The sequence below is a fragment of the Erinaceus europaeus genome, chromosome 3, assembly GCF_950295315.1.
Source record: "Erinaceus europaeus chromosome 3, mEriEur2.1, whole genome shotgun sequence".
In the NCBI taxonomy this organism is placed as follows: domain Eukaryota; kingdom Metazoa; phylum Chordata; class Mammalia; order Eulipotyphla; family Erinaceidae; genus Erinaceus; species Erinaceus europaeus.
In genome coordinates this window covers 56,876,798-56,892,212 of record NC_080164.1, presented here as the reverse complement: position 1 = coordinate 56,892,212, position 15,415 = coordinate 56,876,798, and the positions used below count along the sequence as shown (strand labels likewise).

At 39.5% G+C, this 15,415-nt stretch overlaps 1 protein-coding gene across 1 annotated transcript; it reads left to right on the top strand.

Moving 5' to 3' along the window:
* Positions 1-1,072: 1,072 nt before the first annotated feature.
* On the top strand, positions 1,073-14,991 carry LOC103128749 (SEC23-interacting protein-like). Its single transcript, XM_060188429.1, is given in 5 exon segments — positions 1,073-1,417; positions 1,419-2,676; positions 2,679-2,748; positions 10,845-10,925; positions 14,853-14,991. Coding segments are annotated over 5 exon segments (1,893 nt in total).
* The last annotated feature ends 424 nt before the right edge of the window (positions 14,992-15,415 follow it).

Genomic DNA, 15,415 nt, shown 5'->3' with positions numbered 1-15,415 from the left:
ACAGAAATTCTGGGGTCTTGTTTTTAGGTCAAAGGATATCTGCCAATGAGACAGAAACTCTGGGGTCTTGTTAGTGCCTGCATTACTGGGAAGATGAATGGCAGGGGGTGACTTGGGCCTAATACTTCAGAGCACCCAAGGCCTGTTTTGCTCTTTTTTAACATGTGGATTTTGAAATGATAGATCATAACTATAGAACCTATGTGTGTGAATTCAGATTGTATGTACTTAATATTTCAGAGGAAGGGTATACAACGTAATCCAATCACTCTGAAAAATGTGGAAAATGGAAATGCATAAAGAAAGCTGCTGGCATAAAAGAAAATAAAGAAGAAATATTGATAAAGCCCAGTATGGATTTGGCAAAATATATTCATGAAGAATTTGAATATATATGTATATGCATGTATATATTCTGATTTATGTTTGTTTACATATACTTAATATATATGCATATACATATATATACTAGATAATGCATTAAGAAAAATAATTCATTTATTTGCTTTGAAGAAATAGTTTTCTATCTACCCCTATAGGATTTTGTCATCTTTGTAAATATATAGAGAGGAATAAAGAAATATTTTTAATGAAACCATGACCCATAATTCAAAAGTGTTATACACTATTGGAAAGGTAGCCTAGTTAGTGGGTGAGTGTTGACTCTGAAGTCAGATATATGCTCACAGTTAGAAATTTCAGGCCTGCCACATGGATCTCTTAGTCTGAGGCAAGTTACTTAATGTATCTATTCATATAGAATACAGGTAAAAATACATAAAATTTTGTCCAGGGAATGCTATCAACAGAGGCTAATAATCAAAATATACAAAGAACTCATCAAACTCAGCAACAAGAAAACAAATGATATTGAAAAATGGAGACAGGATATGAACAGAATATTCACCACAGAAGAGAACCAAAAGGCCAACAAAGATATAAAAAAATGTATCATCATTGATTGTTAGAGAAATGCAAATAAAGACAACAATGAGATACCACTTCACTCCTGTGAGAATGTCATACATCAGAAAAGGTAGCAGCAAGAAATGCTGGAGAGGGTGTGTGTGTAATGGCCGGGCGGGCTGCAGCCAGGGCCGAGAGGAAGGCTGGCTCTGGCGGCGGCGCCTCCGCCTCCTCCTCGGGCACTAACTTAATCTTTTCCTCTTCGGCCACCGAGTTCAGCTTCAACGTGCCCTTCATTCCGGTTATGCAGGCCGCCACCGCCTCGGCCTCCCTGCTCTTGCCGGGAGAAGACTCCACAGACGTTGGGGAGGAGGACAGCTTCTTGGGTCAGACCTCTGCTCACCCAGCCACCTCACAGACGTCCAGTTATTTCTCTCAGGTATCAAGCAGCATTGATCCTTTTGGGAATCTCGGACAGTCACTGCTGACAGCTGCCTCGACACCAGCAAGACAGTCAGTCAGCATACGCCAAGCCCCCAACCACGCTCTCTTTTCCCGCTGGATTCCAAGACGCGTCTTCACCATCTGCTTCGAAGGCGCAGTACGGTGCTCCAGCTTCTCCCCAGCTGGGACTCAATACTTACCGATCACCGCAGCCGAGTCCTTTTCCTCCTTCCAATTTTGGGAACCCACCTCAAGGAACACCCCAACAAGGATACAATCCATACCGCCACACCCGGGTCAGCAGCAGGGCTAATCCTTACGTTACACTTCCGCAGCTGCAACAATGCCAGACACCTCCGCAGCTGCAGCAATGCCAGACACCAGGCCACCCTACCCACCACCCACCCTCCGCAACCCCCGTCTAGATGTACCAGATGCCCCCTGGATCTTTGCCACCGGTTCCTCCTTCAGTGCAGCCAGGGATGCCCCCCCCTCCTGCACAGCAGCCAGGGCTGGTGGCCCCCTCTGTGCAGGTGCCACCTCCTTTTGTCCTTCAGAACCAGTATGAGCCTGTTCAGCCCCACTGGTTTTACTGCAAGGAGGTAGAATACAAGCAGCTGTGGATGCCTTTCAGCATGTTTGACTCTCTGAATCTTGAGGAAACCTACAATTCAATCCAGCCAGACCCTGAGAGTGTGGTTCTGGCCATGGATGGGCGCTACGATGTTTTCCTCTATGACCGAATGAGGAAGGCTGTGTACTGGGAAGAGGAGCCCATGGAAGTGAGACTCTGTACCTGGTTTTACAAAGGGGACATGGACAGCCGGTTCATTCCCTATACGGAAGAATTCAGTGAGAAACTAGAGGCTGAATACAAAAAGTTTGTGACCACCAATCAGTGGCACCACAGGCTGGAGTTTCCCAGTGGAGAGACTATCATGATGCACAATCCAAAGGTTATTGTTCAGTTCCAGCCTTCATCAGTGCCTGATGAATCAGGGACCACACAGGAAGGACAGACAAGACCCAGGTTGGTGAAGCACGGGATTGATGGCAGCCTTGATGAAATTCTGGGCAGGGAAATGCCTCAAGTTGACCACTTGGTGTTCATGGTGCATGGCATTGGCCCTGTGTGTGACTTGCGCTTTAGAAGCATTATTGAATGTGTGGATGATTTTAGGGTGGTTTCTCTCAAATTGCTGCAGACACATTTCAAGAAATCCTTAGATGAGAAGAAAGCCAGTCGAGTGGAGTTCCTGCCTGTCCACTGGCACAGTGCTTTGGGTGGGGACGCCACAGGAGTTGACAGGAATGTTAAGAAAATCACCTGAGTATTGGCCGGTTTTGTCACTTCACCAATGATACCTTGCTAGACATTTTATTTTACAGTAGCCCCACGTTGGGCACCATATGTTGTTTTCTCCAGGCTGGCTTCATGGGAGGGTAACAGATGACCAGAAACACATGGATGAGCTGAGAAGGCAGTTTAATCTTTATTCACGAGCGGGCAATGTGCTCCTCCATCTTTCTCCTCCAGTGGCAGCATGGAACTCAGGAAGTAGTAGGATAGGGGGCGGGGAGAAGGGAGAAGTGCGAAAGGCAAAGACTAAACCACGATCTCCCGGAGGCGGGGGAGTGAGACCAAACCAATGTGAAGCATACCAACAGGTGTGGAGACAAAGGAACCCTCCTACACTGGCTGGTGGGAATGTAAATTGGTCCAACCTCTGTGGAGTACAGTCTGGAGAACTCTCAGAAGGCTAGGAACAGTTTGACCCTATGACCCAGCAATTTCTCTCCTGGGGATATATCCTAAGGAACCAAAAACAACTATCCAAAAAGATTCCTGTAAACCTATGTTCATAGTGGCACAATTTGTAACAGCCAAAACCTGGAAGCAACCCATGTGTCTAACAACAGAGTGACTGAGAAAGTTATGATATATATAATGGAATACTACTCAGCTACTAAAAATGGTGATTTCATTTCCTTCACTTCATCTTGAATGAAGCTTGCAGGAATAATGTTAAGTGAAATAAGTCAGAAAGAGAAGGATGAATATGGATTGGTCTCACTTATAGAAGTTGAAAAATACTACCATGACGCTGACCTGACTGCCCTGGGCAGATGACCTCACCAATGTTCCCTGGAATATCCACCTCCCCAGAACCCTACCCCATTAGGGAAATGTAGAGACAGGCTGGGGGTATGAATCGACCTGCCAATGGCCATTCCCAATAGAGAAGTGGTTATAGACGTCAGACCTCTGACTTTCTGTAACCCTTAGAGATCATTGGTCCATACTCCCAGAGGAATAAAGAATGGGAAAGCTTCCAATGGAGGGGATGGCATGCTGGTGGTGGGAGTTGTATCAATTGTGCCCCTCTTATCCCACAATCTTGTCTTTCAGTATCAAATCACTAACAATATAAAAACAGAAGCTGAAAGATAAGAAGACACAAAGCAGACCTGGACTGTGTTTGGTGTATTGCATCAAAGTAAAAGACTCTGAGGTGTGTGGGAGGGTTCAGGTCCTGGAACATGATGGCAGAGGAGGGTTTAAAGGGGGTTGAGTTGTGTGTGAAAAACTTAGAAGTATTAAACATGTACAAATTATTGCATTTTACTGTTGATTGTAAACCATTAATCCCCCCAATAAAGAAAAAAATAGCAGAAGAAATTGGAAAAAAAAAGTGGGAACTTCTAAACAAGGCAACAGTGTGCTCCTTCTCTTCCACTGTCAGTCTTGAAAGGATCATAAGCAAGTTTCTTAGGACTCTTCCCAGATTCTCCTCTTAGCTTATTTAAAACAATTTTAGGTTCACAACAAAATGGTAAAGACTTCCCATAAACATTATCCCACATGCATGTATAGTCTTCTCCATTATCAAACTCCTCTATCAGAAGGGCACCTTTGTTACAATGAACCTACATTCAAACATCTTAATCATCCAAAGTCTATAGTTTACATACAAGTTAAGTCTTAGTGTTGTACATTCTATAGGCTTGGAGAAACGTTTAATGGAATACATCCATCATTATAACAGAATATTTTCACTGTCCTAAAATTCTCTCTACTTCTCATTTTTCTCTCTCTAGTCTTCCTAGCTGTTTTTATCTTATTAGATATTGTTTCCCCCTCTGGTTCTCTGTGTCATCAGTTCACAGATGGTTTGAAAAGCATCATGAGTTTGATGTCTAAGAAAGAGAACTTGAGAGTAGGTAGAGGGAAATGATCACAAAGGTAAAACACCTCATCCATGCCCTTTAAATGCTTACATTACAATCTACCAACCCAGAACTGAAGACATACATAGTTCTATGGTAGAGCAGTGCTTAATATGGCCCCAACTTCAGTCCCTGGCATCCCCCCCCAAACCACCAAAAAAACACAATTGGTTGGGTGGGTTCATATTTAGAAGTCAACGTAGTATAATAAAATGATCACAAAATCTAAACTCATATTGGTTTAAATCCTAACCCAATCATTTAATCACAGTAAGCAATTTATCTAACTTCTGTAAAATTCAGTTTATTCACCTTTAAAACTGGAATAATGAAAATAATTACCTTGAAGAGAATTAGCTGAGCTGAAGCATTTATAACAGTATCTATGATCCAGCTTACTTTAAAATTTTGTTATTCTAGTTGTTTATGTGGTCCAAAAGGGGCAGGTTCTCAGGATCATTGGTTTATTTTATCTATGTACAACAAGACTTCAAAGGGCAAGAAAATGGGAGTCAGTGACTCATTAAAGAGATTTTGTTGTATGATTATATACAAGCATGGACTCATTTGATTTATATATTGTACCTAGAGGAGCAATATGATAGTATACATGGCAGTCTTTAAGCATCACCATAAGGTTAATTTTATCAAAGAGACTAAGAACTGAAGTAGTAGTGACAAAATTTACTGCCCTTCAACACTTTCCAAAAAATGGGGGAAACATAAAGTTTCTGTATTAAAACTCTTTCAGCATAACTGAAACATAATGTTTCAAGCTCCTGTAGGAATTTCTGTCTCCAACTAGAGAGAGAAGCACTTTTTGAAAGACCTCATAGACCCTTGGCTATGTTATTCAAAGCCAGAAATCTATGGGAAAGTGTTTTTTGCATAAAAATATACAGATAGGACATTAGAAGTGGGATCATCTCTCTTACCAAGTAGGCCATATTGGTCATACTATTATAACATAATAATTCTGCTTAGAACCTCAGAATAAAAGGAAGAAATTTGATTTTTCACTCTTCAAATACAGATGTTTTCATTTCACCAGAGTGAATTGGCTGCATCTGTACAAGTCAAGTCTAGTGAAACAGCAATTTAACTGAGTGAAGTGGTTATATACCACTAGACCATAATGGCGCCACTCTGAAGAGGAGAGCTCCCAGGCACAGAGAGAAGATGTCCTCTAATTGAACCTTCCTCCAGAGTTGATTATAATTTGACTTTTCCTCAACAAACCACTGAAATCTATGCAGAAATATTAGAAACACTGATATTGATCTACAAAACAGCCTCATAAAAATGTCTGAATAGCTAACTGGACTTTTCAAGTGTTCTTCAAAACTTTTGGAGTCATGAGCACAAAGTTAAAAATACACCTGCTTATGGTTATGTTTGCATATAAAAATCACACAGATGACAGAGTGGGGGGGGAGGACTGTAGCGTATCCTAGGTTCAGGGTTAGGGGGTGGGGATATATGACTGAATTCAATTTATTATTTTTTCTGGATTACAATAATTATTAAATGTGAAAAGAGAAATGAACCCCTCCAAGAAATACTGTGATTTCTCTCCAGAAAGAAAACAATTTTAGGTTTTTTTCTTCTTTTCTTTCTTTTTCCCCCAAGAGCACTGCTCTCCTCTGGCTTATGGTGGTATAGGGGGTTGAATTTGAAATCTTGGCGCCTCAGGAATGAAAGACTTTTGCATACCCATTATGCTATCTCCCCTGCCCACCAGAAAGAATTGAGATTTTGACCTTAAATCTTGGATCAGGAACTTCTGTTTCTATAGTGGTCTATAAAGATGTTCATGCCTGAGGCTAAACAGTCCCATATTCAACACCCCACAGAGCCATAAATCAGAGCTGAGCATGCTGGGGGGGGGGGTTCTATCCAAAAATTAATCTATGTATGATTTTTTTCATGATAATTTTGTTTGTTCCCCCTAAGTATATTGGCAAAAACTCATCATGATTGTAGCCAATTCCAATTCTCCAAACAGTCCATATTATTCAATTCTAGAGATACAAGTCTCTGTCCCTCAGATGCGTCCTAGCCATGTGTGAACTCTGTTCTCCAGCCACTCTCCCCCATCACAACTCTTCAGACCAAGAGTGGACATGTAACCCAAGCTACTAGAGTTTCTCTCCCAGGAATTTAAAATAAGGAAACAAGAATATGCATTATTTTCATGTCAGGAATGTGAGTTGAAGGGTCACACACTTTTACAGGTTAAGATCACTATATGAAGGCAGCAATGGCGGCCCATGTGCAAGCAGATATGTAAATATAGATTGATCTTCAGAGAGATGAGAATAAAGCACAGAAACCAGAAGAAGCAGAGAGAAGAGATAATGGAGTAATAGGATCAACTAGATGACCTTTCTGAGAGGCAAAGCCATGCATACGTATGAAGAGTTTGTATATAAAAATAGAAATGAAATCCCTCCAAATGAAAACCATGACTTCTGTCCAGAAAGAAATTTATATGTGTATATGTGTGTGTGTGTGTGTGTGTGTGTGTGTGTATTTACAGATGCCTATCAAGCCTTTTAAATGCAGCTACTTATAAAATATTGTTTATTTCAGTGGGTTCTCTTCCTTGCACTAAACAACCCCTAAAGCTTATGGTGAGTAGTATGTAAACACACCATAGCATAAACTCCTCATTTATACTGTGTGGCTCAAGGGGTGCTCATGATCACATAAGAATCTCACTGCAGTAAAACTGGGCAAGTATAAACAACATAGGAGTACAGAAGATAGGAGACTTGCAATGCTGAGGAAATTAAGTGGTTATCTGTGGACCAGGCATTGAACAATTCAGAGGAAGAGACTATTCTCCTTTCAGTACTGTTTCATGAGAAGTTAGCAAGCATGTCAATACACATAGGTAACCCAGTGATAAGCACGTTGTGAACCCACAGAGAGAGATAAAAATCACCAAGGGTGATGAATGCAAATTAAGATTGTCATTTATAACACAACTGGCTTGAGAACAAAGTTAAATATAACCTGGTCCTTGAAGAGATCCCTTCTGGATTACAATTTAAAAGACACTACAAAAAGACCTTCTTTACTCAGAATATGGGGAAAACATCCTCTTGCCTATCACCAAGAATTTTCTTCTAACTTACTAATCATCCCATCAAAAAGAGATGGATTCTCTGAAATGTGAGGGTACAATTAATAGACAATCAGCTCTAGGTGAATGTGGTATGGATTTAATTGTCACCACTTATAGAACAAACATTTAGGGCACTTTTTTTTTTTTGCCTTTTTTTTTTTTTCTTAGCTCTGCTATTTATTGGTAATGTGATAAAACCTTTACCTTTCTGCTCAACAATTTGTTTGGCTTCGTATGTTAACTCTCTTTTCAATCACCAGGTTCCAGATGCCACCAGGATGTTGGCCAGGCTTCCCTGGATTGAAGACCCCACCAATGTGTCCTGGAGCTCAGCTTCCCCAGAGACACACCTTACTAGGGAAAGAGAGAGGCAGACTGGGAGTATGGACCGACCAGTCAACACCCATGTTCAGCGGGGAAGCAATTACAGAAGCCAGACCTTCTACCTTCTGCAACCCTCAATGACCCTGGGTCCATGCTCCCAGAGGGCTAGAGAATGGGAAAGCTATCATGGGAGGGGGTGGGTTATGGAGATTGGGTGGTGGGAATTGTGTGGAGTTGTACCCCTCCTACCTTATGTTTTTGTTCATTAATCCTTTCTTAAATAAAAAATTAAAAAAAAAAACCTTTACCATTCACATCAATAATAATAATAATAATAATAATAATAATGGAGTCAGGCGGTAGCACAGTGGATTAAGCACACATGGTGTGAAGCGCAAGGACCAGCGTAAGGATCCTGGTTCTAGCCCCCAGCTCCCCACCTGCATGGGAGTCATTTGACAGGCGGTGAAGCAGGTCTGCAGCTGTCTGTCGTCTTCCCCTCCTCTCTCCATTTCTCTCTGTCCTATCCAACACAGTGAGGACATCAATAGCAACAACAATAACTACAACAATAAAACAACAAGGGCAACAAAAGGGAATAAATAAATAAATAAATAAATAAATATCATAAAACCAGAACTTGGGAGGTAGCTCAGTGGTAGAGCACTCACCTTTATGTGCATGTTTGAGACCTTGGGTTCCATCTCTAATGCCTCATTTAAAATAAATAAATAAATAAATAAATAAATAAATAAACAAATACTTTGGAGTATTGCACCAAAGTAAAAATCTCTGGGTGGAGGGTGAGGGTAGATTTTCAGCTTCACTGGTGTTGTGTGTGTGTGTGTGGGGGGGGGGTACAGACTTTTGGTGGCAGGAATGTTGTTAATATACACTCACTCCTATTAACTTATAGTCTTATAAATCACTATTTAATCACTAATATGAGGAGGGAAAAATGGATTTAACACCTCAAACTGTGCATAGACCACAGTTCTGAGTATATATTCCTCAATCTTAGCACTTAAGACTTCAAAAAATAAAAAAACTAACAGGTATCATCCAAGGATATAGCTTAGCTGGTAGAGCATTGGATTGGTATGTCAAAAGCTTCTGACTTGATACTTGGTTTTACATATGCCAGAGTGATGTTCTCTCTCTCTCCCCCCTTTCTCTCTTTCTAATTTGTCCTATGTGAAACATTCTTGCTCACATATATTAATTAAAATAAATATATAAAAACAAAGAATAATACAATGTTATTGGTTTGGTATATGACTCAATACTTAAAGTACAATTCATAGTAAATATTGAAATTATGCCTTGGAGGGTAGGGAAAATAGCTCCTTTGGATAGTACGTCTGCTTTGACACACCCATATTCAAATATAACCCCTATCATATTGGAGGAAGCTTCAGTGTTGTGATGAGTTTCTTGTTCTGTCTCTGTCTTGATTTTTATCTGAAAAAGTAAGCCCAAAGTAGTGAAGCCCTAGTGAAAATAAACATATATGTATACAAGCACACATATATACCTGCCATGGAATCTTACTCCATACTCAAGTACTTTCACATATTCATTATTAATGAAATTCTGAGGGTAATCACTTTAATATTCAGCACTAGAAAAAGCAATTTTAAAATAGTTCTTGAGCTATTAGATGTTTCACTCTTATATACTTATCAATAATCTACATTATAGTCCCCACATAAACCTAGCATATTTAAACAAGTAGTAGAGCATAGAGAATGAGCCTAGGTTTAGCACTAAGTGATTCCCAAGTTCTTCTCATTTCATAGTTGGTAGAAAACAATACCCTGACCCATTGGAGAGTCTACGTGATCTTGACTATAACAAGAAAGCTAATAAAATTAGTTTTCTTGTGCTAATAAATGATATACAAGATGATAATTATTAAACTCTTTTTTATCACCATTTTAGGTTTCATAACCTAAACATTTTTAGAGTGTTCTTCTGCCTCCTCAGCCCCCGTGCTTTAACCAAAAACCACCTTTCCTCTCCTTACTAGAGAAACGGATGCCATTTCAACAGCTTTCCCTTTTTCACCTGTTCCTTGTCCTCAGCCACCAATTGTTTTTCTACTTTTCCTTTTCCTCTCACAAAAAAACTAAACCAAGATGTGAATAGTATCATAGAGATTTCTTGAAAAACTCACCTCACTCTTTCAAAAAAGTGGAAGGAATACTATACTGAGAAGTACCTTACTCAACATGCTCTTATTAGCTCTCCGATAATACTCAGACGAGATGAATCATCATTCCTTCTCCCCCTCCCAGCCCCCAGTCCAACTTCTCCAAAGACATGAGGTCATTCCAAAAGGATCTTCATATAAATATATATTTCACAGATAAATAAATATACATATATATCTAAATGTATATAAATATATACATATATATTTTTTTTAAGGTACTGTGGCATTTCCATTAAAAAGCTTCTCTTCAGCAACAGACTGTTAATGAGAGAAACCAACAAGGTTTACATGCACGTGTAGCAGTGGTTTAAAAGATAACAGCTTTGCATTGGGCACAGGTCAGGGGAACTTTGGTTTGGAGAACAGGTGGGCTACCTGACAACCAGCAGGCAGTCTTGCTTTTGACTACCACCATTTTAAATCAGGATGTTTGGCAAATCATTAGTGTCTGCTAGTTATTAAACAGAGGAAAGTTCAAAAGCACATGCATGTTTTCTCCCAGCTTCCCAGGTGGTAGCTGTTTCAAGAAGAAACCTTTTCACTTTGTGCAGCAAGACTTGTAAACTTCCCATGGCTAAAAATGTGTTTTTCTAACAGGGTGCCCACAGAGCCACAGCCTCACAAGAGATTCAAAACCTATAAGGAACAAAATCTGAGGAGTTGCTATTCCCTCTCCTGGTAAGTTTACTGTTGAAATTACTGAAATGTACACAAATGACTGCATTTGAAGGTGAAATTTGGTGGAAAAATAAAGATATAATAGGATTCTTTCTTAAATAATTTCCTGGTGTGATGTCTGTCTGAAAAAATGAAGTGAAATTATATGATGTCAAAAAATCATGTTTCAAAATGATTGACAACATGTGAATGTTTTGCATTGTGAAATGAGGTGGAAAATTTTAATTGCATGATGGGAGGACATAATATTTATTAGAACCTTGTAACTACAGAGGACTGCAATGAAGAGGACACAATTTTAAATTTGCCGTTAATATGTCAAGTCTAAATCTTAAATGCACATGCAGAAGTAAAATTCTTTATCAAAGCCTTTTCTTAGAGTATATGATTAAGTTTTCAGACTCTAATAACTAAACAAGATTGGCGCATGGGACACATTCATATCCTGACACACAGCAGGCTAGTCTGCATTCATATTCAATTATGAACAGAGTTGCCACACCAATTGTATGCCATTTGTGTACAATTCAGTTCACAGAGAGATAAATCTGATTCTTTGGCAGGGATAACAGGAGAGACAGTCAGACTGTGGTCTAGAGACCTAGGTCTTGCAAAATACGCAAAAATGGGGAAAAAAACACTGGAAGATAAACAGAGACACAAGGAAAATACAAAGGAAATCCATATAAAAATAACAAAATAATGATATACAAATTACATTTGACCCAACTTTTTTATTAGTTACTTAATAATGATTGACGATAGTGTAGGATAAGAGGGTTAGAATTCCATATAATTCCTACTACCAGAGTTCTGTATCCTATCCCCTCCATTGGAAGCTTCCTAAGTTTCCCTCTGGGAGTATAGATCATTTTTTTTTTCAACCAAAGCACTGTTCAGCTCTGGTGGGTGATTGAACCTGGGACTCTAGAGCCTCAGGCATGAGAGAGTTTCTTTGCATAATTATTATGCTATCTACATCCCAGATCAAAATTCTTTATGGGATGCAGAAGGTAGAAGGTGTGGCTTATTTAACTGCTTCTCCACTGAGGATGGTCATTGGAAGGTTGATCCATAGCCCACCTGTTTCTATCTATCTTTCCCTAGTGTGACAGTGCTATGGAGAAGTTAGGTTCCAGGACACAATGGTGAGGTTGTCTGCCCAGAGAAGTCAGGATGGAGTCATAATAGCATCTGTAATTTTATGACTGAGCTGAAGATGGCAAATGGTATCCACATATGTCAGTCTATTTGTCAATTTATACAAAATCTGAAATAGGCATATATTAAACAGATGATAAGAGTGACTCCTAACAGATGGCTTTACCCTCCTCAATACCTTGATAATATAGGAAAAAAGGCTCAGTTTCTCCAAAGCAGAGTGCTCAGACTAAGGCAAGACCCTAAGCTTCCATCTGACTCTCACATAGGCCAACAGATTTATTTACCAAGTTAGGGACTATAGAATCACTGCCCCAAACTCCACCACTCAAAAATATGTTGACTCTCATTCTATAAATAAGCAAGGAATTAAAAATCCAAAACTAAATTGCTTTCTTTTCTGTATCTCTCTAATTTTTTAATGAGTGGGGACATTACTGAAGTCATCTAAATTCAACATCAAGATCACTTTAGATTAGGATTATTTTCTAAAAATAAGAAACAAAGTTGTCCTGCCACCAAATGGATGAAAGATAAAGAAGGATATCTCCCTCATCTCTTCTCTAGTGTTCTCTTCTCTCTCTCAGGTTGATACTGGTGTTTCACATGAATAAGGAGAGGACATAAATCACCGAGTTGGAAATCCTAGAGGGTCAGTGAATGGGTCTGTAACTAGTAGAGCAGAAGAGGTCAGAAATTAAAATGGTTAGCAATGAGCAATAAGAAATATGAGCAAGGCTTAAAAAGGACATAAAAATAGATACTTTGTGGTCTCTTCCTTGCAGCACTGAATAGATGAGATGTGTGTAAAGGATCTGACCAAGAAATTAGAAAGTCACACTCTTGTGATCAATTTCGCAGACCTGTTTTGTGCTTCCTTATTATTCTACCTATTCTAATGTCACAGGCACGTGAAAACTACATATCCAACAATATACTTTCACATATACCACCTTAAAAAAATTCTTTGCTTTAGGGAGTCGGGCAGTAGCACAGTGGGTTAAGCACACGTGGCGCAAAGTGCAAGGACCTATGTAAGGATCCCTGTTCGAGCCCTATGTAAGGATCCCTGTTCGAGCCCTCGGCTCCCCACTTGCAGGGGAGTCGCTTCTTAAGCGGTGAAGCAGGTCTGCAGGTGTCTATCTTTCTCTCCTCTTCTCTGTCTTCCCCTCCTCTCTCCATTCCTCTCTGTCCTATCCAACAACGAAGACAGAAAACAATAGCTACAACAATAAAACAACAAAGGCAACAAAAATGGAATCAATAAATAAATATTATTTAAAAAATCTGCTTTCCTGGATATGATTAGTGGATGAAAATTTGTGAGCAGATAGTATAACATCTTCTTGTTATATGTACTTTGACTTGTTAATAAAAATAATTTTATTTTTCCACAATAAAAGTAATTGTTCCAGAAAGTTAACATACTACATGTACATATATGCATATATATGCATGCAATACATAGAATATTTCCTAGAAAATAGAATTTCAATAGTATAATTCAAAACTTCAGAGATTTTGAAACTGAAAGCCACCTAAGACTTATCTTCTACCTACTCATATTGTTCACTGGATTCTGATCAGAGAGAGGATTTGTGTCTCCAAACCAACAGATATAAAGTGTACAAGAATACCACAAAGTAATTATGAGTTTATGACATCATCTTAATATTACAAGAGGAGAGAATGAGAGACCCAAGAGGAACGTGCAACTTTCCTTTTGGGAAAACATTAATGGATGCTTACAATCTGTTTTCTTTTGTTTGGATATAACAACCAATAATACACTTTTATGTCTATAAATAAAGGCTAAAGTTGAAAAAATGCAACAAACCCTGAGCCTGCAGCTTGGGATCTTGATTCACATTCAAGGCCAAGATTTATGAGTCACTCACAGAGAATAAGTTGAAGCTGCAAGATTTGGGGGGAAATTATTCCACATGGCGATTATTTGGGGGAGTGATTATGCATGCACACCTGATCACAGTGTCACCTGTTCCAGCTCATCCAACATGATAAAACATGGCAATTTTCTCTATTTCCCTTTGCTTGCACAACAGAAATGAATGCATACAACCTCGTACCATTCATTTTTAAATGTGCTTCCTTGTCAGAGGCATCACTCCCTTCCTACTTTAGCTCTGGCTTCTGGAGGTATGTAAATGTCTTGATAACTGTAAAGGAAAATGAGGAACACCAACACTAATGGGCAACAGTCGAAAATAACAGCTTTTTGGAAAGATATTCCCCAGACACATTTTTTTTTTCTTGGACATAATTTACCACCTCCACCTCCCACCCTCCACAAGCTCACTTTATTCATGTTTAAATTGCATTTGGAGTCCCCTTTGAGAGAGTCCTGGATTTTGCTAGCCTGATTCTCCTGTATGGGGAATGCCTTCAGAACAGAGTAAGCATCCTGTCCTTTTAGAAGAGCTCCCTGAGTCTTCAGGTCCCCTTAAATACGCACAACACTTACAGTGATGGGGCCTCAGCCACCTCTCAGGCACTTCACTTCAGTGCCTAATTGCCCTTACTGGGAGGAAATTTTTCCTAATATCTCCTAACCGATATTTTCCCCTTTCCTTAGTTTCAAGCCGTTACTTCTTATTAGAACATTCTCAACCACAGCAAGCGATCCCCTTCTATCCTTAAAATTATTATTGCTCAAATATTTGTAGACAGTTAGCATAGGCTTCCATCTCTTCAGCTTCCTTTCCTGAAAGCTTTAAATGCTATTGTACCTTTAACCTTTCTTTATAGGTCATCTCGTCTAATCCTTTTATCTTTTTTGTCACCCTTCTCTGAGTTCTCTCTAATTTACAGTATTGATGTTCGCTTTATAATGAGGTGCCCCAAACAGTATGCCGTGCTCTATAAGTGGCTGCCAGGAAAGGCATGATTACAGGAACTCCATTTTCCTATAAGCAATACCACCCTTATATGCCGTGTGCCTCAGTAGAGCATTTGTCTTTTTCACAGCTGCACTACATTATCTAAATACACTATCAGTCCCAATTCCTCCTCCCATTTGTCTCTAGAAGACATATGCACCTAATCCAGTGCTTTACTTTTTTTCCTAACCATGCCAGTCCCCCAGCCCACCCCTTCCCCGCCTCTGGCCACCAAATCAAGATTATTCATAACTTGAATCCAAGACTCCTTAGTCAATTAAAAGAAAGCTTTAATGCCTTCAGTTATAAAGGTTCTCCTCTCTAATAAACTAGACATAGGTAATCGTTAGCAGTGACCCTTTTATTTACAATGCCATCAAACTGGGTTTATTTTTACAGCATTGTTAGAGATTAACAGCAAAGCTTCTGTCC